Source organism: Strix uralensis, chromosome 4, assembly GCF_047716275.1.
Source record: "Strix uralensis isolate ZFMK-TIS-50842 chromosome 4, bStrUra1, whole genome shotgun sequence".
In the NCBI taxonomy this organism is placed as follows: Eukaryota; Metazoa; Chordata; class Aves; order Strigiformes; family Strigidae; genus Strix; species Strix uralensis.
The window spans coordinates 26,368,269-26,394,015 of NC_133975.1; the positions used below are offsets into that span (position 1 = coordinate 26,368,269).

A 25,747-nucleotide genomic window follows, 5' to 3' on the forward strand; every position below is an offset into this window, starting at 1 on the left:
ACGGAGCATACTAAATCTCCCAACAGGAGGGTCATTTCAGGCATAACAGCCATTTCAGTAAAACAGTAAGGAAGCTTTAAATGCTAAAACTAATGCAATGGAATTATGAACAGCCGGATAAGGCACTGCTTTTCATCACAGCCCCACTGAGGAGAAATCGTCTTGTAGCATGACTTCATTGAAGGGTTTTACTCAGCTGAGTTGTCCCATTGCCTTAACAGTTGTTCACATAAAATTAGGTGAAGATCTGATCTACTGTTACAGTATAGCTGAAAGCAAATTTGGCTTAATCTCTTCCCTGTATATACTGAAGCCCAACAGAAGCATATAGCTGGAAGGGGTGTCAGAGACAAGATGCACTTGTGATTCAAATTACAAGCTAATATTTGATGAAGTAGGAAAATGATTATTTGGATTTTCTATTTAATTTACATGAAACTGAGAATGGAAAACAAGGCTGCATGAAATCAATAGGAGAGCTGAAGGAACCATATTTTTATTCACATCACTACAACTACAAAGCAGATTTTGATGTGTTACATGCAATGCTTAGTGTAGTGTCCAGTCCTGTGGGGGCTTCTGTGGATCATTTTCTTGCTAATCATATTCAGTTTATCATTTATCAGTTCATCTACAAGTTCTGCTCTAAACTGAGCTCCTACACCTTTTCTAAGATTTACTTTTTATGTCAAAGCAATGGCTGTGACCTTCAGAATGTTGTACAATGGTGGGGTTTTTTTGTTGGTCTGCTTAGGAAACATATTCTCTCAGCTCTAATATCTTGTCTTACATTTTAAGGGTATTTTTTGCACCAGAATAACTTAATAATCTTCAAGAATTTTAAAACAGGTATAAGTCTGAAAACTACATAGTCACAGAAATTACTCATCTGTTTCATCTATAGCTTGGAGGATGTAATAACATAACCCATAAATGCGAAGACTTTTTTTTTTAAAGCTTGCTACTTGTGATCTTTGATTAAAAATTAGTGCTGTATTTCCAGTTTAAATTGTATAAAATATTTTATAATATCACTTTCCATACAAGCAAGAAGAGTGAAACCTTTAAAAAGCTGTATATATATGGTGAATTAGTATTTATTGTCATGTATTGAAATGCATTTGTTTCAGACATCCTCTTTGACCCACACTTCTATCTGCGGATGTTAAAAAGGTAATGCAGAAGCCAGATTCTTCTAGTTATTATATTTAACTACAAAGTGCCTGCTATGGGAGTTGGCAATAATTTTGATACGACATCAAGTAACATAGGTTCAGTTATTCTCCTTGTATGAAAAGAGACAAATCTTCAACTGATGTCAATGAGTGTAACTCCCTGGAAGCCAGCAGAGTTGTGCTGTTTTACAAATGAGGATGTGGTTCATCAGTCTGCCTTCTCCCCCACCCCAAGGCCCCGCATCTTTGCAGTGAACTGCACTGTAGGTTGTTGGCTGGTACTGAACAAGTAGGGGTAGAAGGAGAAAAGAATGTAAATTGTCCATTTTTCCAAGGAACCCACTTAATGTTCATGGAATATTCTGCTGCAATGATTTGATGTATTTCTCCCAAACATCCTAGATAGCATACAATTTTTTTTTAGGCTTTGGGGCAGAGTAATCTTTTCCACTTACCTGGCGGTCTTGAACAGCTAGGCCTCATGCAGATCCATTCAACAGAATTAATTTAAATTTTCTGCATCACTTTTCATAATAGGCATGTGCATCCTTGGCAAACATTTTAACAAGTGTACTTAAAGTTTAGCTTTAGTTTTAGGGGTTATTTATAACCTCAAGTTCAAGTAAAAGGGTAAATCTTGATTAATGATCTCTGATTAAGATAATACATTTCTAAATTGACTCAAATGCCTAAAAGCACTTGTTATTAAATTATTAATTTTTTATTATTATTACTAAAAATAAATTCAGATTTTGTTTCTGATTCTCTGGTATTTATTACCACTATCTCTGGATAGCTTTATATTATTTTAAACCCTTATGCTCCCCTGGCATTTTACCTTTTTTCCCTTGGATTAATACAGGAATCCCTGACATGGGATCTGAGCTGCTGCTGAGGCGGAGCTGAGCATTTTGTGTTCTGCTGCTGGAGGAAGAAGAGTGCTGCACTCCATGGGAACAGTGAGGAAGCAGCAGGTCTCTACTACTTCTACAGGCTGCCTCAGATCCATCGGAGTGCCTTCCTTCCTCAGAGCGGCTCTGGGTCCAACACTGTCATGAACTGGGACTACAGTCTTTGGGACTGCAAATCCCAAAATAGTAGGAGTTGATCTAAAATGAAGTAACATAATTGGTATATTTGGCCTCTGTCATTATTTTTCTTACTGTATTATTTCTGACTTCCTAGGTGGCATAACTACTCTGAAGAGCAAAAGGCAGAGATGTCCATGTTGGTCATCAAAGTGTCTTAAACCTTGGAAACAGCTTATAATTTGTTCTGACTTGCTTGAGATATATACAGAAGGCAAGTGTCCATTAGGAAAGTTAGAATTTACATTTTTAAAGTTACACAGATGACACACTATTTTTACGGATACTTATTTTAAGATGATTTCAAATTACCTTAGAAATTGATAGGTTGGTGCAGTCCTACATCTTAGACAAAGACTAAGAGACAAAGACAAAAGAATACTAATGATTGCTATTTATTTTGTTAAGTCAATAAAAAGTGCATAGTACAAGCCCTTTATCCCAATCCAAGTACTCAGTAAAAGATTACTAGGAAACCGCAAATGGCACAGATGATTTTTTGTTTGGCATAATTCAGACATTTTAAACCACCGATTTACATTAGGTACATCACATCATCACTCTTCCTTTTTCAATCATGAACATTACAAGGCTAAGTGATCTGCAGACAATACATGAATACATATGATTTCTCATTTCAGAATATAATAATTGTGTTAAGCAGACTCTAAAAATACTATTGTTTTAACAAAGTTCTAAGCTAAGGTATAATTGTAAACTTCCCTCCATATTTCCCAAGTTGCTGCAACTTGCATCTCTTACTAACCGAGCTTAAAACCCTCATTACAGAATTAAGCACATTCTGAAGCTTCACATACCACTAATCTCTTCCACACTTCTCAAAATTTACCATAAACATCTGTAACCATGATACAATTATTTCATCGCAAACTACATCACTAAAGGCCAGATTTCTGCCACCCTTACTAAAGCTGCTACTAGTACATTATCTCAGAGTAGTCCCACAAACTTCAGTGCAACTACTTGATGAGTAAGGCACTATTTAACATGAATAAGAGTGGCAAAATACAGTCCTACAATTAGTTACTTTTATTTTCATTAAGAGTGGTGGTCTGAAGGTTGTATCTTGGAGAGAGTATCTGAATTTAAAAGGCATACATTTTGACATGGGATAGTAGCCTGGCTCTTTAGTAAAACATTTTACAATAAAATATTTCCAATGTTTTTTCTTTTACATAGAAAATTTAAAATAGCAATTTACATGAGGAAAGCATACATGTATAAAATTACTGGGACAATTACTTCAAGGAATTTCAAGCAAAGACAGTTCATTTAAATGTAAAACACATTACTCTGAACAAAAAGTTCATTTGCCAAGACTGTTAATGCTGGGTGCACATGATGAGTATTATAAATACACAGACATTTAAGTAAATCGAGACTGATCCTCACAAGTGAGGAGCATCTGCTGTAAATCTCACCAATTTACAGTAGAATGAGGAGGGGCACCCTGTCTGAAATGAAGCCTGTTGCAGTTGGCTTTTTCATCAATTGGAAGCCTGTTTTATGCGTCTGACAGTGAAGAATTCTGGCCAAAAATCCTTGGAGAAAAGGTAAGTGTAGGAGATTATATATTTTTCCTTGTTGGTTCAACAAAATGGTGCTGTATTACCTGTTCTGCTCAAAACAGTATCCCAAACATAAATGTACATGGAAGGCAAAAAGCAAGCACAGTCAGATTGCTTGTCCCAGTGACATCTTTACACAGTGTTTGTGGCCTGTACACCATTAGACATAATAGGACAAATTCTCTCAGTTTCTCTGCTGCAGCTCCACTGCGCTGCACTGATATCACTGAGAGCACCTGGCCCAATCATCTTCATTATTTTTTTATTTTTTACACATGCTCCTATGCTTGGGAGCACACTATTCCACAGAAATTCAAAGGGCAATTGCGTCAAATTACAGAAGCCTTTCTTCAGGTCTATGCTGTACCTTTACAAGGAGGCTTAGCCAGCCCGCCATTTACCCTGAGGAGGAAAACCCTGCGTCTGTCAACCACGGGATCTGATGTGAGATTTTTGTTAGAGCCCATTAATACAAACCTTTAGGCATCTTAAGAGTTACTCCTTTCAGCCCTGTAACTAAAGTCCTCATGAAATAAAGGTTTGTAGAGTAAGGCTTTGAATTCCCATATGTCTGTTCTACTGACCTTTATGGAAAGAAGCTTCATGTTGGTAACATAAAAATGTTCTTTACATTATTCTCATCAATTTTTCAAATTGATCAAGAAAAATATACAGTGTCACTTTTCTGTACATCTTTAAAATGTTCTTAAATTAATGTACATAAAAAAGTCATTCCCATTTGCTACAATGGGAGATGTGCACAGGTATGTGCACAGCCACACATACGCACACATAAACACACCACACATACACACAAATATTAGAGGGAAAAGACATGCCATATGTAGTAACCTGCAAGTTTGTTATTCTACAATTACAATCAGTAGATAAGGATGAAATGTAAAGAACTGCTGATAACATACAGGTGAAAAAACCCTGAATATCCAGTATATGTTTTATACCAAAAGTTGGTAACCTTGGTAACCTCATGGTATGATTTCATCCTGTCCAGTATATATTACATCATGGCTAAAAACTTGTTAAGATAACGATTATTAAAAGACTGTACCAGGACAGAAAATTTTACCAAGTTCTTCTCACTAAATTTCTCTTTTCGTAAAGTCTATAGGTAAACAAATCCATTTTTGGAATACATTTTTTTGACACCATATTGAATAATATATATCACTAATGAACAAGATTAAATTAATTTCTTTTTTGGTGGTATAATCTTTTGTGTAAAGTTCCCAATATATATGTCAAAGCTTTGACAGTGGCAATTATCACATTCACTTCTTTGCGCATAAACACACACACATAGTATAATTCTAGTGGACAATCCGTGCTTTTGCCAACAACCCTGAAAACTATGTTAGTGGTCCAAAGACCAGACTAAAAGCTGCTCCGAGCCCAGGGCAAATATAAAATAATTTCAATTTTTCACCACATAACTAAGCTAATAGTTGCAACCATAATACAACTCTCAAAAGCATCCTGGAGAAAAAATATGGATTAATGTGAAGAAGGTCAGTAACCTTCCATTATTATAGATGCACAGGGATTTTCTTTTTCTTTCAATGCATATCAGAAATCACTGCAAAGAAATTAAGATCATTGTAACAGAAAGAGACTGAGTGGAATGTCCACAGTAACAGTAACAACCAAAAAACCCCTGCAACGCCTTACCATTATTCAAATTACAATCTACGAGGAATTGTAATAACATACAATGCAAAAATTAACTTAAAATTGAAGTCACTAAAAGCAGTTCATGAAGATAACTGCTAAAGGATAATTCTGCTCTATGAAAATGAGAAGAGAAAATGGTATTGAATGTGGTTTAGGAGTAATCTGGTCACTTCGTTCGTTTGGTCGTGCAAGGTTTTAGCTGCTGAACTTTTCCAATACTGAACACTCTAGTCCACTGGTGGGGCTGGTGGTTCTTGTCCCTAGTGGGGAGGAAGGAGGAAAATAAAGAAAAAAAACATGTACTGGATTAGAAACAGTGCTTCACTGTATTTAGCAATAAAAGAACTCAGAAGAGTTACATTGTGCTTTCTTTTAGGATCTTTCAATATCTCTTTCAATATTCAGAGTAAATTAGCATCAAAGAACAATACCGTTTCCTGCATCAATAGGGATTTTTCCAAGATCTCACATCTAGGACAAAGATCACCTTCCCAGTTTCACGCTGTAATTTTGTTTACTGACTTATCTTAGAGCTGTGATTTTCCCCTTGTACCTAAGAAGGCAGGAGGCAGTTCCAGCCAGGGACAGCCAGTGTTCAGAGGACATTATGACCCCACACTTAGTCACCCTGCTCCATCGCATGGCAGGCCTCACACTTGGCCTTTGTGATTCTACTTTCACTTTGGTTTTGCTTATTTGCATTATTAATGACATTCCAATAAAATATAGGGGAAAAAATGAAGAAAAAAAATGACTGTAGAATAGTCTATATTAAAACAAAATACATTTAAGCTATTGTAGAGTCTCTCTGCAGGGCACTTGAAGATGCACTTACATTATGAGGGCTGGTTGGCTTTCCAGCTGTGTTGGATCCTCTCAGATTACTAGGTCTCAGTAAGAACAAGACAAGTGCAATCACCACCCAGGCCATCATTATCATGGCAAAACTGATGCCATTGTCACTGGAGGAATTTGGTCCTGGCACTACAGACAAGGAAAACTCAAGTTATAACAGAGTGACAACAGAGTTCTTTCCCCAAAATGAAAACAAAAATGCAGCATAAGTCTCAGAAAAAACCTGAAATATTTTTCAATTGAGTTTTCTGATTATTCCTTTTTTTTGGCTTTGAGACAAATAATTCTTGGTTAGTGTTACACTGTTTTTTTATCATATTTCTTATCCCTTTGAAAAGGGAATCTATTTCACAAGATTTCACTGGAATTCTCAGAATTGTCATGAATATTTCTAAGTTCCCATTAACTCATAATGAACTGGAAATGATAAACACATACTTTGTGTTTAAGAAATCAAACTTGATGGAAAATATATTTATGTGTGAAAACTCCCATCTGTATGTTGGTGTTTGGTTTTTTGCCTCAAACAAATAAAAGAATAAGACTAAAGAGATGAAAGTTTAGACTCCAAACAGAGGCCCCAAAACAGAGAACATGCTAATTCTAGCAAGAAGGGAGCAAACTAACGGTTATAATTTTGTTGGCTACTATAAGTTATTTATTGAGAGTTTGTTCAAACAAGTGTCAGTGTCAATATGCCGGATCTCCACGACTGATCATCCAGGTTATGTGGTATTTCTGATAGCATGAAGGAAAATGTTATCTGTCAGAAGTGGAAAAAATGCTGCGGAGATATATGAAAAAGTGAAGCCCAGAAACACAGTATAAAAATTTTACACCTAATTTCCATTCAGAATGGCTGAGACATCAAAGCATGGAAATAAAACTGAGAAAATCCCCTCAGACTGGAGGTGGCTTGTTAGTCTTTTTGGATCAAGAAACTCTTGCAAATACCTGCACATTTGAAAACATCAACTTCTCCTCTGAAACATAATTTCAAAAGACCAAACTGTAACTAATGTTGTCAGCTGAAGTGTAAACCAATGTATAGTTAATTATCTATGGTATTTCCATGGCTCCATTTACAATAGTATCTAAAGACCTAACATCTTCATTAATGATCTAGATGATCAATTAATACAGAGCAATTAATACAAAGCTATAATGAATAACCTTCAGAAAGAGAAGAGCTATTCTATTTTATTACTCAAGCTGAAAACTTTAACATCTGGGGAAATTCCACAGAGACACTTGTATCTGTCAAGATTTTTCAGTTGTCTCAACTCATTTGGATCATACCGTTACAGAGTCGTCTGGATTCAGTATCAGTTGGAAGTTGTTCGTATTTAACAGTTGCTAGATAACTTATATCCAGTGAGCTGCTGGAGTAATTTCCTTGAAGGTTAATGCTGATACCAAAGAACCACCCTCATCGTTGTCATACTGGGTAGCATTTTTAACAGAGGCTCATCTATGAAAATAGTTTGTTCATAACACAGCTAAGACACAGCAGAGGGGCACTGTGAGGAAGCTTACAGCTATGCCATTCACATACTGCTGTTCTGTGAGTAAGACTTCATGAGTTGGAGCTGTTAGACTGATGTCCTTTACCAACACCACACGCACTCAAAAATGTCAAAGAAGAAAAAAACATGTATTATAGAAGTTCGTGCTTCTCACAGCACAAACACCACCATTAACTTCTATGAGTGAATGAAACTGCCATAAAGCTCTTGCCTTTTAAATGTCCAAATTATAGACATTTAACAACTTGAGAGGTTGCTATGTAGAGGAATTTTATGCTTAGAAGTATATACAATTACAAGTGACAATTCTTTCGGAGATTTGAGTGAATATATGAGGAGAAGGCATAGTGCAAAGAAAATAAATGAGAATGCTACAGCCTCTAATTCATTAAACTCTAGATTCAGAAAGCATATGGAATTGTGCAGGTAAGAGTTTAGACTGCAGTTGTGTTGCAGGAAAATATTACTGTTATCAACATGATATATCAATATTTTAAATCTTGGATGACCTTTATATATGCAATCCAGTAAACTAGCATATAATTCAGCATGAAAAGAACAACTACTTTATTTTGAGGCTTCCAGACAACATTAATAGCCACCCTGAGATTACCTTCAACAGCACATAAAACAGCCTTAGGTACCTGCTTTGGCATGTATGATCAGTAGAACATTGAAAATTCAGATCACCTGCTAGGCTGGATTCCCCATACAATGCAGAGAAACAGGGACTAGTCAGGCTGCCTTCTGGGATATTGGCTGAACCACAGTACACTCAGGGTCTGTGGTTAAACAAGAGCTGGGGTAAGTAAATGCTGCTAGGTCAGCTCATGCTACAGATCAAGGAAGGGACCACAGAGGGAAACCACAGGTGTTCGTGCAAGACAGTTTCTTCCAGCCTCCATTGTAATACGGTTTAGATGGAACCAAACATGCTGAAACATGTTCTAAACTAAGTTAAGAAAGACAACAGCTAATCTAACACAGCTTGGCCCTGTACTACCTACTCAAAGCATGCCAGATGATACTAAAACAGCCACAACACTGTTTACACTATTCAAGAACCGTTAAACCCACATCTCTCACAAATGACCATGTGTTTTAATAAGGGTGTGAGATATTTCAGAATCTGTTACTTTAATCTCTTAACATAAGGAGACGAGGATAAGCAAAATCTCACATAGCTGGGGTGAATCACACTTTTCAAAGCTTTGCATCACAAATCAAGAGAACAGACAAGAAGCTCTTTCAGCTACTGGGAGCAATAATATGTAGAAGACAACAATCTTTTGCTACAAAGACCTCCATCACCAAGATCACAAAATAATCAAATAAGACCAACTTACGGATAAAGAACAGTTGAGTGAAGCTGAAACCAAGCAGGATGGAATTTATGCCAATGGGCAGAAGAAAAAAACTTATTTTTAAGAGTTCACAGCCACAGTGTTTTTACCTATAATTGATATTTTTGCAGGTAATTTAGAAGTGATTTTATGATTCCTTGAAGAATAAAGCCTACAAGAGCACCTGTGCATCATATTTTCTAATATTTCCAGATGGATAGAAGATTGTCCTGTTCTGACCTCACAGATGAATGTCCCTGCCACCACCCTCTTTGATGGATGGATCTGGTTATTAATCTCCAGTGCCTGGGAGACACCAACTAGTACAGAATGTAACAGTACATATTACCACGCCACTGAGTCTTTACAATCTCTAACCTGTCTTTCCACACACCAAATTCATCCTAAGGTCTTCATTTTCAGAGTACCTGGTTCCCTGGGCTCAGCATACCTATATATCCACACACTTTCTGAATGAAGCCTGTGAGCAGCTCTGCAGTTCTGCCCCTGCGGTCACCTGGGATTTTTTTACACCATGGCTGAATTGTCTCTGCGCAGGAGAAAACTTTATGAGGAACTGATCTGAGTTCCCATGGGAGTTAATGACTATGGTGAATCCTATCTGTTGCTCCATTTACAAGATACAGTTCTTTGGTTTGCTTTTTCCTACAGAAACAGAGACTAGGCCACATAAACTAGTCTCCTCTCAGAGAGAAATGGGAAGAGAAAAAAAAGTCTTCTGTGACAGATGTCTGCCACCTCATTTAATGTTCTACTAGAAGGCAGTCAAAGCTACTAAAATGACGACTTTGGTAAAAAAATTTCTAAAGATTAAACGTCAACCACCTCCTGATTGTTCAACTGAAATCTCAAGAATACAATATTAAAATCAAAAATGCCCTTGATAAATACTCCTTACGTGAATTTAGTTCTCTTAAAGTGCTATTTTTCATTCCAAGTGAGGTTGTACTTAAAAAAAAAGGAGGAAAGATTGCATTTCTTTTGCTGTAAAAGTATATTCCATGTGGTGCTTTTTGTCTGCCCTCTCATAGTAGAAATATCTCCTTTTGGATATTCAGCTTTTTACTGTTTAACAACTGTATGTGAAAGGGCAAAAGCATGCTCTCTGACTTGTGCCACCTTCTTTTCACGGTGTTTTTAGCCTTGCCTGTTCTGTGAAAGAAAGGCAGGAAACCCTATGAAGAGAGGTATCTTACAGATGAATCATCAGGGAAGACAAAGACCCTGTGGGACCTTCAGCAGATAATCCCTGCAAGATGACACTCTCAAAGGCAGGGATAAGGAAACTGAACAAAGCCAAAAAGGATTTGAGCAGAGGAAGGGAGAAGGGAATTAACCAGAAAAGGGAGGGAAGAGTTGGCAGACATTTCATGCCATTAGGTTAGGCTGCTGTGACTCCCCTAGATGAGTACAACTCAAGATGAATCACAGATATGCATTCATTTTAAAAGACATAAAAATTTGGAAGTAGAGTAGACAACATTTGAGACAGTCATCTCTGACCATATTAGAAGCTGGAAGAGCACTGAGAATAGTGTTGAAAATATGAATGTGGTAAACCCAGGTCACAACATCTGGGAATTGCTAGAACACAATAAAAAAACTCAGGCAGTAGCCCCTCATTTCCTTTGACATGGAAGGCTGACTGTGAAGGGCCATGAGCCATCAGAGCAGCTCAGTACCAGCTGGGATCCTCCCTGGGCTGGATGAACCGCTGATGTTGCAACCGCCACACACTTCAGAGAAATCTTCCCTGCTCCACTTGCATTAGACAGAATTCAGAAAAGAATTACCACTCTTACTCCTCATTTCAAGGGAAACTGTAAGATTTGCTGAGCATAAACAATCCCAACAGAATATTAAATGTGCTGCACATTCAAAACTCACAGCCTTTTTTCTCCAAGGCACCCACTGAAATGGAGAGAACAGTCATCAGACTCTGATAAATGCTTTACCGTCATAGCAGATATTCTGACAGAATCAGCAGAGGAACAGCCATCAAGCAGAGTGCCCAAATATCTCTTAAGTGGTGCTCATATCCTCCTGTATGTAGGAGTACAAATCCAAAAGCACTGGTCCTGACGCTGGCAGGAAACTCTCTGCAGGGTAGTCACTACAGTATAATGGTGCCAACAAGCATAAATAAGAATTTAGAGCTAATAACACAAAAATGCAAATGGGGGAGCCTTGGTGCTGCTGCTTTGATCTGTGCTCAGGAAGAATCAACGCAGGGTGTTTCTGAGAACTTCCAGCTGGTAGCAACAGCATAACACATGACGCTGCTGTGACACTGGCTGAAACACAGCCCTGACACTTCCCAAAACAAAACCACATACAACTCATCAGTTATTCCACAACCTTGCAACTTAAGAATTTGTGTATGACAACATTCCCAGCTGCGCTTACAGAAGGAAGACCAAATCCTGGGAATGAGCAAATGGGTGGGAGTGAAACAAGCTTCTTCATATCAAGGTCCTGAAACAAGGAATCAAAGTCAGCAAGTAAGAGGAAATGGAGCTGTGGGACCTAGGGAAGAGGAGACCCACCTCAAAAATTAGCTCATCACAGTACAGCTCATCAGAACAGGATGAAGCAATGGACAGAAGACTGGCCCAGAATTGTTTTAATCTGTCTCTAAAAACATCTCTAGAAGCTTCTCCAGGCTCAATCTGTTTGGTTTTGCCTTTCACTCCTGGGAGTCTTACAGAGCTCATGCTGGCCCAGGCACAGAATCACAGAAGCATCACAAAATAATCTGACAAATAGGCAGTCAGTGTCATTGCATCAGCAGAAAAATACCTTTGCTGGAACTAAATTTAAGGCAATATAATAATGTCGGAGAGGATTTACTCTATAATTTTTGCTTTGGTTTTTGAAACAAACCACTGGTTTGGAACAATTACTGCCAAATTGCTTGCATCTGCACAGACAGTTATTACAAGGATCTCTTTCAGGATGGAAAGCTATTTGCCACAAACCATTCACATCCCCACTGTACTATAGCTTGGTTAGCGTGAAAGCTGTCCCACAAGCTTTGTGCCCACACATAACAGAACTTACTCATTTATACAGTCTTTAGCCTAAGAGCTTCATAAATATTGATGAGCCAAGACTCCCAAGGCTTGAGTGAGAATGACCTACCATCTCTTGGTTTTGACTGTGGACGAAAGCTCAGAAAGCTGCACAGCCTGTCTGTGCCTACTTCTAATACAGAAAATATTCTGTCTCTGTCATCTGACTCTTTCCCTCTCCTACATGCCTGTGATTTAAAAAAAAAAAAAAAAAGACATAGAAGTCTAAGGTGTGGGAGACTAAAAAGTCTGCCCTAGGACAGGTGCATTTGGGAGAGTGGTGCTGGAAATCCCAGACACACATCACAACTTGGTAAGGCCACAAAAAAAAGAGTAAAGCCAGCAGCACTTTTATGGCACATGTGCACCGCACTGGTTTTTTTTCAGGGGTTATTGGGGGTTATCTTTTCCCCTTCAGCCCAACATGGCAATGAATCTGGGACTGTTTCACACTGGGAGGGCACAGCGCAAGTCCAAGCTGGATGCCCATCTCTAAACAGGTTTTACTGGGGAGTGAAGAGGGAGGAACATGAGAGTAAATGTGCTGGGTTTGTGTGGCAGGGTTTTTGGTAGCAGGGGAGGGGGCTACAGTGGTGGGCCCTGTGAGAAGCTTCTCAAAAGCTCCCCTGGCTCCAACTCAGACCTGCCTCTGGTCAAGGCCAGGCCAATTATCGATGGTGGCTGCACCTCTGTGATAATGTATTTAAGAAGGGGAATTGGGGGGGGGGGGGAAACTTGTGAGGAGGAGTTATGAGAAGGACACCTATGCGAACACTGAGCTCAGTGGAAAGAAGGAGGAAGAAGGGGGCAGAGGTGCACCGGAGCAGAGACACCCGCCCTGTATCCCATGGTGAGACAGCAGGGCCACCCCCCTGCCACCCATGGAGGTCACCCGAGGAGCAGAGATTTGCCTGCGGCCTGTTGGGGACCGCTGGGGCTCTGTGGGAAGAAGCAGCCCCCGCGGTTGTAGTTGGGCACTGGGAGGACTGAAACACGTGGAGGTGACCCACGCCGGAATGCATCCTGTGGGGAGGAGTCACAGCAGAGAGAGTTTGTGGAGGACTGTCTCCCGTGAGAGGGATGACACGTGGAGCAGGGGGAAGAATGCAGAAGAGTGCTTCCTCCCCTTGGAGGGAGAAGTGGCAGGACTTACTGCATCCCCCATCACCTGCCTGCGCACCACTGGGGGGAGGAGAGTGAGATATCAGGAACAAAACTGCGCCCGAAAGAAAGAAGAGGTAGAGGGAGGTGTTTTTAAGATATGGTAATGCTTCTCACTGTCCCATTCTGTCTGTTAAATGGTGTTGTTGTTAGTGTTTTGAATTAAAGTGATGTCCTTTTTCTTCCCCTAACGAGCCTGTCTTGCTTGTGACCATAATGGGTGAGTGACCCCTCTCTGTCCTTATGTTTATTCCAGAGCCTTTTGACTGATTTTTCTCCTTCCCACCACTGGGGGTGAAGGGGTCAATGAACGGCTGGGTGGTGCTCAGTTGCCCTCTGGGCTCAAACCAGACAGTGAACAAAGGCATTCTGTCTCCCCAAGATCCTGGAAACCTTGACTGCACTGCTCCTAGACCTGTAGAAGACACAGACACCAGCAGCTCTTGCTTCCAGGAACACTGCTCACGTGCTCCCTGCTCCCTTCAAGCATTATGGTAGTCCTGATGCCAGCTAATTGAATGAGTTCATATGCTCAATTGGTAAAGCAATATAGGAAAAACAGATCCACTTCATTTTTATTTATAAGCATTTGGCGATGTTCCCTCTAGACCATGAAAAGTGTAAACAGAGCGCCTCAGGGCAAGCTTACATTACTGCATAACCTCTGCACAGCTATGCTTCCCTGCAGATGCTTGTAACGTTTGACTGTCCTTGTAATGCTCACCATTTGGGAGAGGTTTTTTGATGTATTTCACAGCAAATTTCAAGGAAGCGTACACACTAGTCCTCTGCTTCATTAACTACGCAGCCGCCAAGTCAACAGAAATGCAGTCACAGTGTATGTCAACTTAACAGTCAGAGCTGGTGCGGGATCTCCTCTCCTTCACAGTGGAGTAGAGGGTTCACAGTACTGACAGTAAGTCACTCAGCCTCAGCTGTGAACATGTGCGCGTGTGGGGCTCTGTGCTGAACGTCCAGTCTTCACTGGTTAGGCTGCTATGACTGTAAGGCAGACAAATAAAGCTGCCTCCAAATTTTCTCCTTAGGGAAAAATTGAAATGATCCTGTTCGGAGGCTAATGGTAAGATTCAGTAATGCTTGAGGCCCAATCAATGGTCATGCTGGTATATTGATACCTCCAGTCTTCTCACCATTGCCAATTCCATACAATGCTTCCAATGTACAAATGTCCATCTGCATCGCAGATTCTCAGAAATTACTTCCCCAACATAACAATTTTAGTATTGTAGTATTTAATGTAGTATGTTCCTATAACATTAACTCAACAGCTGCATTTTGAAGATCAGTCAGGCTGTATTTTAATTACTACTGTTTATTCTACTTCCATGCACCCGATCTCAATAGTTACTCACATTCCTGAAGGCATTCTGTGTCTGTGCAGTACGACTGGGATTGTCTCAGCTGAAACAGAAAAAAAGAAAGGCATGACACTTAGCAATGAGACTCGGTCAGCTTTACCAAAATCATGATTTACTATAACGTCAGAGCACAAGTTCAAGATAAGGAAGATTATAACTGATCCTTTACTGCATCACACTTGGCTTATGGTGTGTAAAGAATTCCAGGTATGCAGTTTCTGAACTATTCCAGGAGGTAGTTTCTGAACACTATTTACATAATACCTTTAAATCACCTCACTGAAGTGTTATTGCTTCCACACAGGTCGTAACCACTGAATGCCTTTTAAAATTCAAGTTAAAAATCTATAGTGATATAGAAGTTGTTATATACAGATATATTCTCTACACACATTTTGGGATTTATAATGGATAGGTGTTACTACTGTTATCTAGATCAAATAACATTAAAATACTCTGTGATTACATAACAATAAATGATCAGACTGTGATAACGGTTATGCACAGAGAAGCTGAATAAAAATTTCATATTTAAACTTAGCACATTAATTTTTCCACCTAAGATCTTTTTTTTAAAGCTGATTTTAATATGTATTTTACTTTTTTTCCTCTTTACTGATGGGTAAAATTTAAAACACTTCTAGCAACTGTAATGACTATTTGCATTTACAAACTAGGTAAGGTTGCTAACTGCAAGAAAAGTCAACACTGGCTAACCTGCAAATCAGTATAACTATTTTACAGATGACAGTAAAAAAAGAAAGACAAATATCACCTTCTTTATCAGGCACAGAGAGGTTAAATGGATGGGATTTAATCTGCCGTATTATGGCAATAGGTTCTATCCTCTGCTTAGGTAAACCACAGAGATTAATAATGAACGTTTTTAAAAGTACAGAATTGTTTACAATGTCTTGGTTAGAACAGACATTTGCTTTTTGACAGGTTTTATGTCACAGTGTCACAAATCCCAACACTTCTTGGCACAACAAGCTAATCTGTTTATTATCAGTGTAAATATACAAATGTAAAAGAGAAGAAAAGATGATGTTCCTTATGAAAGAAATACATGAATAATTTCTACAGACCCGATTTCCCCTTGTATTGGCATAACTGATTTGCTCTATGTAGTCATAATATTATGCAAAGCACATCAAGGAAACAGATGAGCAACCGAAGGAGGAAGACATTTGGAAAAGCCTAAGCTCTTTCCTTTATCATAATAATTTTCAATGATCGATGCATTTGAGAAAGAAAAAAAATGTAATTGGAGATTGATCACATTTATTCTTTGATTAATATATTAAGATCTGCTAGCAAATTTACTGAGACTACAGAGAAGTTCCTTAGGAAGTACTGGGAAGGCTGGAATTAACCATTTTGCTATTTCTATAGTTAAAAACAACAGCAGGAGAAATTCAAACAAAAGACTTCTACTTACTTTATTAAAAAAAAAATCTATCAAACTATGCATATTTCCTGCCCTTCATATATGGAAGTTCATTTTATTTTCAAACTTTTTAATTCATTCTCAAAGGGGAGGTTTTATGTTAGCAATAATACCAATTTGGAATGTCCGACACTGACAGATTCCTGAACTGGGAAAACCGGGTATCACTATAGCCACATTTTAAAGAGATCAGCAACATCTTCTGTTTGCATAAGGGTTTAATACTGGAGGGGGCTTAATTTGTAATCCCTACTTTGTAAAACACACTTTACAGGTATTCTTCAACACAGAATGATGCCCAGAGTTAAAAGAGGTAATAGATCAGAGACATCATAAAGCATATAGTATCTAGTTATTCCTCTGTCCCCACATATAAACTCATAAAGCTTATCTAGTTGGCCCAGATAGGCAACACTGCCTTTGGGTGTTCTAGCCACAATATTAGTTATCTCCCATTCTAAGTGTTACACTCTGTCCAAATACAACTTTTTTAAACCATGCAATTAATGTTTCTATAAAAGCCATCTCAAAAAATGATGCATGCACTTTCTGTTGCTGTTAACATCCCGTTCCTTCACCTGCCTACCAGATGGGCTTCCACTGCTACCACACCAAAAAAAATTATGGAGCTTCAGCTTTGACTGACATGAATATGTTAACCACCAGAGAAGCTTGTTTAACAACAACAGAAAGATATTCTGGCTACAGCTATGCCTTTCTTGAAGAGTCGTCTCAATGGTGACCATGATCACACCATGCTTTGTCATTCACCATCACCTTGACCATTTCTTCATGAAAAGCCTACACACTATCTGGAAATGCCTGTTGATGTAGGAGGCCACCTGATGAAGACACAGTATTAAATCCCAGAGATTTTGTGTGCCCACAGGGTGCACTCAGATATCTAGTTTTATCCTACAGGCATCCTTGGTGACTTCTCAAAAGACAGGACAGGATCCAAGACTGAAAAGTACTGCTGGAAACACCAATGATAGAAATATTACAGTAAGCAAACAGTCTTAAGAAAAATACCATTAGGAGCTGCTATAGATCTCTACTGAAAAAAATGCTCTTAGATTATATCAGGCCAATATGGAAAAAAGTCTGCTTATGTATGGAGGAACAACGTACAGAGGAACCTTTACAAAGTAGAGAGCCATCTGTACTTTGTCTGATAATGGGACTGTGCTTTCCAGAGCACCTGGACCACAAATACTCATTTTTTTTAATGGGGATTTAGAGACTAACTGTACAAGGTAGGTTTAGAAACCTCAAATTATGTTGTGAAAGAGTTACAAGAGAAAAGTATGAAAAAACTGCATTTTTTTATAATTTGTATGAAATTCCTCTAAATTGAAAACAATACATAATCATATAATCATGCAGATTCCAAGATCCCACCTAAAAAAAATTACACTTCATAGTCTCCGCTACATTCATATCCAGCAATACAAATACTTCTTAGAAATATTTCTCAATTATTCCAGGTAATATAAAAATTTCTTATAAAAACTACTTGTGCTGGAGAAGATTTCGTCAGAACAGGACCACCCATAGACTCAAATAGGTTTTAAGAAGACACAGATCACATGATAAAAATCACACTCAAATATCTTCTTATGCTCACTACATCTCCTGACTACACGGACATGCAAAACCTCAGTAATCCACGAGCAGAAGCTCTAGTAGGGCTCTGTAAACCAGGGAGCCAGGTAACAAATCTGGTTTTAACAGCTCAGTGACAGGCTGCATATTGTTCTCTTGGGATTAAACATGGCAGATGATGGAAAACGAGCAGCAGTAAAAACAGGTTTTTCTCAATTCACTCAGGTGAACTAGTTCCTAACTCTGTAACCCAATACAAATCTGATCCCTTGCGGTCACTCAATTAGTCAAAAGATGAGAAACAATTCTGGCACGTGTATGAAATGCTTATGTAAGTTGAATGGCTGGGAAAGGTAATGCCTTTTCCTGAAACAAGAATGTTCCTTCTACCAATTAGCTCCCTCCTGATAACTACACCCTTAAGGGACATAGCAACCGTTGGAAAAAAATTGAATGTGAGACATTTCAATCATCAGGTAATTGAAAAAAGAGCAATTATCAGGGACTGGAAATAAACAGTCCTTTACATTCAGATTTTCTATTCTGACGTGGAAGAGGAGTTTTGGCGGAAGTTTGTGGAATAATAGCAAAAAGTTGAACTAGGCCTTCCTCCCCTCAAAAAAACCCTCAAAAAGACTTCTCAAATACAGTCAATGGTTTTCAATGGAAGGACCACAGAGTTGATGAGAAAAATCTGAATAGAGAATTAATTCTTAGAATACATTAATTCTTACATACTTAAAGGCAATATTATTAATGGTAGTTTTGGTTTTATTCATATTTTGGAGATCCTTGTATTGTCAAAAATGTTAGTGGAAGATTAATAGTTGACTGCCTGATCTGACACCTGCTAAAGTCAGCAACAGCCTTTCCATGTTTTTCAGTATATTCTGTAACAGACCCTTAAAAAGAACACAGAGATTAGGTGAGTGAAACATCATGGCTTATTCAACAAAAGATGACGAGAGTGAAAAATTATACAAAACTAAATATTTATAGAAATTATTATTTTCTTCCATTTAAATGAAGAGGATTATATCTGAACTTTGACATTCTCTGTGCAGTATGTCATCCAAATACAATAAATGGCTTAATGCAAGTGAGCCAAAAAATGAACTAATTTATCTTTTATTGTCCAAAATGACGTAAAAGTAAATTCCAAGCTTCATGAAAGCTAAAAGGGAGCTAAAAATGCTCCAAAATTTTTAGTTTTAATACAGTGCAAACTTGTAGGTAATACAAATAAAAATACTAATTATAAATGCACATGATTTAAAATACAACCATAAACTTTAGTTCCCTCCAAGTACATTTAAAATCTTGAATAGCTTAAATTAAAATAATTTAAATTAATAATCCCCAAACCACAAGAACTCTTAATCAATATGAGTATTTGGTTTCTATGAAGCCCCTCATAAGTTCTTGGAACTGGGAAGCACCAGTGGCTGAATTACAGCAAACCAGTGTCCACTTACTGACGTATTTTGAATGCAAACCCAACACAATGCCAAGAAAAAAGAAATAGAATTACTTCTAGTGGTAAGAGAGAAAAGGGCTTTTCCTCACTTCTTCCCCACGACACTCAAATTTTGCAATTGCAAAAATAAAAAGACCACATTTCAAGTGGCTCTAGATCCAATTTGAAGCAGCTCTTCCTTTATTTTTTTAAAAATTTTTCCAAAAGACATAGCTTTTAGCTCCAGTTCACACTAATACAACAGTGTTTAGATCCTGCTCCTTTGAAGCTATAGATAAAGTACAGTTTTAACATGCCATCTTGTGGATCAACAGCATCTACCCATCAAGCATACCTGAAACCTGACTGTGTCCTGCTGCTACTCTTACAAGGGGTGCCATGTTCTGATAGGAGTCTGCAGTTTTTAGCAATGACAGCCACTGCTTTTCGCAATCCCCAGCTGTGAACAAAACATGAACAGTCACAGTAAAGGGACACTGCTTTCGGCCTCTGGGAATTTTTTTTGGTGAAGTCACTATGTGAAGTAAAGTCTCTATTTTTTCATGCGCAAACCTACTACAGACACACAAACATGCCACTGTGTGGTGAAAACAGGGTTTGAATTTTACTGCATGTTAGCTGCTCCACAAAATCACTGAAGTCCAAGTGAAATAGTAAACCCAGTGAAACAGGGTTTCATCTAGCTAAACAGAGAACTTCTTTTTCCAATACAGTGACCTCAGCCACTGGGATTATTTCAGTCTTCCCATGAAAGAAGTTAAACTACTTTGCATTTACCGCTCATCACCAATTGCTACTGCGGAGAAGGAAATTCAGATTTCTGCATACCTTCACAGTAACTCGTTCTTGTGTTAATTCCCTTGCTGCTTCTTCAGAGGAGTTTTCTGAAACTCTTCAGATGAGTTTTCAGAATTTGCTACCCAGAGTCCAACAGTCTCACAAACCCTACAACTAGTCTTGCAATCTCTGCTCAGACAAACTTATTTTTATTAAAGTCAGTAGCGTCTTGCCTGAAAAATGGTTGAATTCCTATCCAGTATGAACAATTTTTCTTCTTAAGAGTTAAGTGTATTATTTAAGAGTTAGGAAAAAAAAAAAGACAAAGCATACAAGTATCAGGAAGATACCAATGATCAGAAAGCTCACTGGTTTGCAATTTTTCAGAAGAAATAATGGCATCATTCCTGTCCAAAAGCACTTTCCAACTCCAGAAATGGTGTAATAAAGAGGTAACAAAACAAGAACAACAGGACTAATGGCAGGAACACAGTGCAATAATCAATGAAGTCTAGTGTGAATGGCAGATGAAAGTAAATTATTTATATAGGAATAATTAAAATAATTACCTTTTAGAATAACTTTTGAGACAGCTCAAAGCAGAAATAAGTCCTCAGAAAAGACATGAATGAAAAATTAGTAAATTCATGAGCCAGGTCTGGAAAAGACCTCCGTACAAAAAATTGTGATGGAAGAAAGCCAGAGAGATGTGTGAAAAAAAACCAGATAAATTAGGTACAAAGATAAGAGAGCAGAAATGGATAATGGTGGCAATGAAAAGGATAGATAAGTAGGAAAGCAAGGACAAATAACTAACTTGATATGGTCATTTATACCATGGCTAAAAGTAAATTTTAAATGGAATCATAAAGACTGTTGATAGAAAATTTTATGTGATAACAAGGGCAGAATATCATCTCTTGTGAAAATAGTTTTTTGCAATTTAGACCAGTTGTAAGCTCTGCTTGTTCTCTCCAATTATGCCCAAAGATGACAACAAAATGGCATACTCCCGATTGTGCTCTCATGCTTCTGGGTAATAAAATCACTGTTTGAGCTTTCTTGGCAGCCACGTCTGTCCTGTCCGAAGTATATAAATGATTTAATAAACATGATAAATAAATTGCTGTGGTAGGATAGGCTAGTCCTCAACACAAGCCAGGTTGCAAATTGAATTGTAGCATTATCCATAGAGTTCAGATTTAAAGATGCAAAAAATGACACCTACATGCATTATTCTCCTACAAGCTGGCCAAGAGAAAGAAGAGAAAAATAAGGGGAAAAGAAGGGCATACTGATGGATTTAAATTGTCTCTTAAACTACGTTAGCTTCTCTTAGAGGAACAAACAAGGAAAAAGTGAATACTGCCTTCCCCACTCCTACATTTTCTATAAGCTTATGCAGAATTAAAATAAATGATTGTTCATACAAGGACAGAATAACGATCCGTGATAAAAATATGGAGTTTGGTCCTGTGAGGTGACAAGTAATTTTCTCTCCCACAGCAAACGAGACAGAAGGATGGTTGGTACCTTTCAGAATAATATTTCTAGGTTACAGACCAACTCTTAAAACCCAGAACCATCGGCCAGTTATGACAGAGGGAGAACATTAACTTTCATACTGAAAGACATGAAATTTTATGGAGAAAGATGCAGCAGATAAACAAGTCAGAGGGGTCACTGTGCAAATAGGAGCCCTGATTTGGGCAAGAACTCATTCTTTCCTTTATTTTCTTATTTCTCCTGGGATTGCTGTTTCACCTCAGCATTACACAGATTGCCCTTTTCCACACTTCCCTCACTTTCCTACAATTGCATGACTTTCCTTGGTACTTCATTTTATAATTTTGCTGGCCTTGAGGACCTGGGATATCACTGGCATCCTACTTTTAGTGAATGCAAAGCAGAATGAATTAGCAGGACAGGGAGAGTCAGGGGAAAGAAGATGAAGCAGTGTGATAGGATCATTACAAGGAGCTCACAGCACCTCTGACTACATGGAAGACTGGACAACAAATGCCTACGAGATAGAATGTTGCACGGTATTACTACAGAGGCATCTGAAAACATTCATAAACATACACATCTCCCAAGAGAGCATTAGCAAAAATAGCTAAAATACAAAACCAGAATTCATGTGGGGTTTTTGACCAAGACCTTCTGAAAAATTATGTATATTAGCAAATCAAAAGGATACTCCCACATATATAGCCTCAAGGAAAAGGCTTAGAAGTAGGAGTTCCAACAGATAAGGACAGTTTGCTCTAAGTGTTGATTACATCCACATGTGGCCTGGGAAAAAAAGCACCATTTTCTCCTTTTTCCTCAAATGAGATGGCTACAACACAGGTCTGATCATCACAGTTCAACCATTCATAATACAAGTCATAGCTATTAATTACTTCTGGAATATCAAGCTGACAGAATGTTCAATGCATAATTTTCCACACTGCTTGCAATAGTGTCACACATGCTTTGAGATAGGCATGAGGCATGACTGAGATTTTCTTTTTTCATATATACTGGTTAAGAAGCAGCAGCTTCCAGCATACTACAAAGCTCAGGAATGGAGAATGCAAAGAATGACAGACACACTCAACTTTCAGTTAAGTCCTGATACCTAACCCCTTATAGAAAAAATGGTCTCTATGGGACATAGATCTGAGTGAACATAATTTTTCATGGCTTTTTTTTTTTTTAAACATCCACTTACCTGTCTAGAAAATAGTCTCCATTTATACTGCTTGATCTAGAACTCGTTTCTAGGTTAGTGCATTAGTAGTGCATGAATTCTGTTTTGGGGCCTTAACCTGTGCAACACCAACACCGTGAGCACCCAGTGAAGGTGGGGAAATGGAAGTCAGTGGAGCAAGAGCACTCAGAAACAGGTTCCCACGCTGCCACTCCAATCTTGTGTATTGTTCTTTTGGCCTAGTGCCTCAGGAGGTGCATCTTTTCCCATGCATCTCAGAAGGATGATAGCTTCTTTGTCCTAATAAGCAACCTAAGTTTCAGCTGTTGGTAAAGGCCCTTTTTGAACCACGTTGAATGTCAAGAAATTGGGAATTGAAGGCACAGGTCTGGAAAAAAAGGGGTGACTGAGAGCAAAATGCAATTTCCTACTCTTGGGGTGGTTGGCTAAGAAGGGCTATAGACTAGAAACAGTAGCAACTGATATTAAAAAAACAATAAAAATGAGAAGGCAAATGCTGTGGTACACGCGTAAGCAGTCTCCAGGGCAACCTCCATATTTAGAAGGTCACTTTAAATTATCACGGATGTATTTGGTATAGTTCTGCTGTGCTTTCAGTAGAAGGCCATGTCAGTAGGGTAACTCACTTTTGCTGGTTGCTTGAGGGACTATTTAAGTCAGGCTTAGCTGTGCTGACATCTTGAGAGCTTTTCAACCATTTGCAGCACAACAACACAGATCTATTTTAGTCATCTGTGTTTATTCTGTGCTGTTTGCACAAAGTCTCCCTCAGCCAAGATTCATGGCTATGCTGGATACTATTTCAGACTATGTCAGTTTATAATAGTAAGATTCTAAAATGACCTGGCCAAGAGAATTATGTGGAAACCTGGTTGACAAAAGTGTGTTTGAACCAATTGTGTTGAAATAGTTTTGAGAATTTGCAACCTTTGCTATAAAAAACTAGTGACACCTCAAAATACAAGAGAGATTAAAATAAAGAATGATTTGCTTTGTATCCCCCAGAGTTTTTGAGACATTCAAGTCTTCTGATATAGCAACATAACTAGACATGGGCCATTACTTTGCAATTAGCTACAGAAGAACAAAACACAAGGTTGTAATTCCCATAGAGGTTTGTACAGCCATCAAATCTCTACAGTAGAACTGCTGGCAGTTCATCAGAATAGGTCCTTTTGTATTACAGAATTAGAAATGTTTTGTGTTAAAGAACATATTGCTCATTTTCATAGAAACTAGTATGACATAATTCTGAAGTCACAGTTGCTATAAAGCAAATAATACTGTATCAGAAGGGGAAAAAAAAGGACGTTTACATGATATAAAGTTATGTGTGTTAGTGGCTTGCTTTGACATTTCTGGCCACTCTAAGTAGTCATACACAGATCTCAGGCTTCACGGAAGATGCTCTATGTATGATTATCCCCTGTCACCACATACACTGTGTTTTCAGTCTAGTTTTCAGACTTGAACTGAGCCTTGGGCTAAGATACTCCATGGATCAGCCATCCTTACTCAGAAAGCATCGAAGTCCAGAAGAGTAACATAGTGCAATCAGATTTTTATTTTACAAAAAAAGGGAAAAAAAGGGAAATAAAAAAGGTTCAAATATAACATCATTCTTATCTAGAGATTTGCTATCTTCTGCCACAACTAAGACAGGAACCATTTCCTCTGGATTCCACAGAATGTCCTTCATCGTGACTCTTTCAAAAAACTGGCCTCTTGTCTGACAGAGTGCCCCCCCCTTAAAGTACTTGATGTAGGTTGTTGTTCTTCATTCTTGAACTTTGGCTCTTCTTGTCAAAATAAGTTTTGCAGATGGAGGAGACTGAACAAGAGATATAGTCATACAAGCTAACAGACCTGTCATTGTCTTCTGACAGCTCTTGTGCATCTGCAGAGGATGGAGAGTCTTGTGATATTTTTACTCTATGCTTACTTCCTCTTATGGAAGTTTCCAATTATCCGCTATATCCATAGAGTAAATAGTGAGCCCAACATACAATAGTCAAATTGTTACACAACACCACCAAATCATAACAGAAGTTGTCATGGGTATTACATACTAGAAGTTATATTTATGAAGTCACAGCCAAAGACTTTAGATTTCTATTGTTTCCTAGGAATATTTGGAAATCATAGTATTTTCTTATTATTTACAGTGGCCATACTACAGTTTTCCATGTGCAAAATTCTTGTATTTTGACACCAAGGAGAACCCTGAAAAATCCACTTCAGGAAAATGATAGAACATACAGCATATGAGAATTCAATGCCACTAAAGTATCTATATATAAAGTCTCAGAACTGTGGGTATGAACGATATCTCCCAGTTAACCTAATAAGCAGCAAAAAAATCTTTTAAAAATATCACGTGTATTAGAAATATACAGTTCACTGTCTATAAAATCTTCATGGTATTATGGATTAAGAAGAAAAAAACCCAATGAAACAAACCCCTGCTTAGTCAAGCAAAACAAAGGACAGAAAAACAATCAAGCTACATAGCTTAGTAAGAGTTAGGCTTTTTAAAAACAAACAGCTTGCTTGTTTGTAATTTTCAGTGGTGTTGCTAATAGCAGAAAGGAAGAAGAGTTTAAATGACAATAGCTTTTTTTCATTGTATAAGCATTCATTGTAATGACAAGATGAACTGAAGTCTGCACTTCCGAGATTTAAACTATATGCTATATATAAAAAAATATAATGTATTCATCCACAAATTGTATTTTGAATGCCAAATACATTCTCTAAGAATTTCAAAGTAAATACACCAATTAAATTAGAATATAAAAGTAACATGTTGGGAATTAAAACGAGAA

At 38.0% G+C, this 25,747-nt stretch overlaps 1 protein-coding gene across 3 annotated transcripts in view; it reads right to left on the reverse strand.

Moving 5' to 3' along the window:
* Window positions 1-2,642: 2,642 nt before the first annotated feature.
* Window positions 2,643-25,747, reverse strand: part of SMIM14 (small integral membrane protein 14) — a 43,620-nt gene continuing 20,515 nt past the window's right edge. For all 3 annotated transcript variants that reach the window (XM_074866018.1, XM_074866019.1, XM_074866020.1), the window contains exons 3-5: window positions 14,892-14,940; window positions 6,377-6,525; window positions 2,643-5,801 (exon numbers count right to left, since the gene is read on the reverse strand). In XM_074866018.1, the coding sequence (XP_074722119.1) occupies window positions 5,769-5,801; window positions 6,377-6,525; window positions 14,892-14,940 (231 nt within the window). In that variant the 3' untranslated portion in view covers window positions 2,643-5,768. The remainder of the gene's footprint in view (window positions 5,802-6,376; window positions 6,526-14,891; window positions 14,941-25,747) is intronic.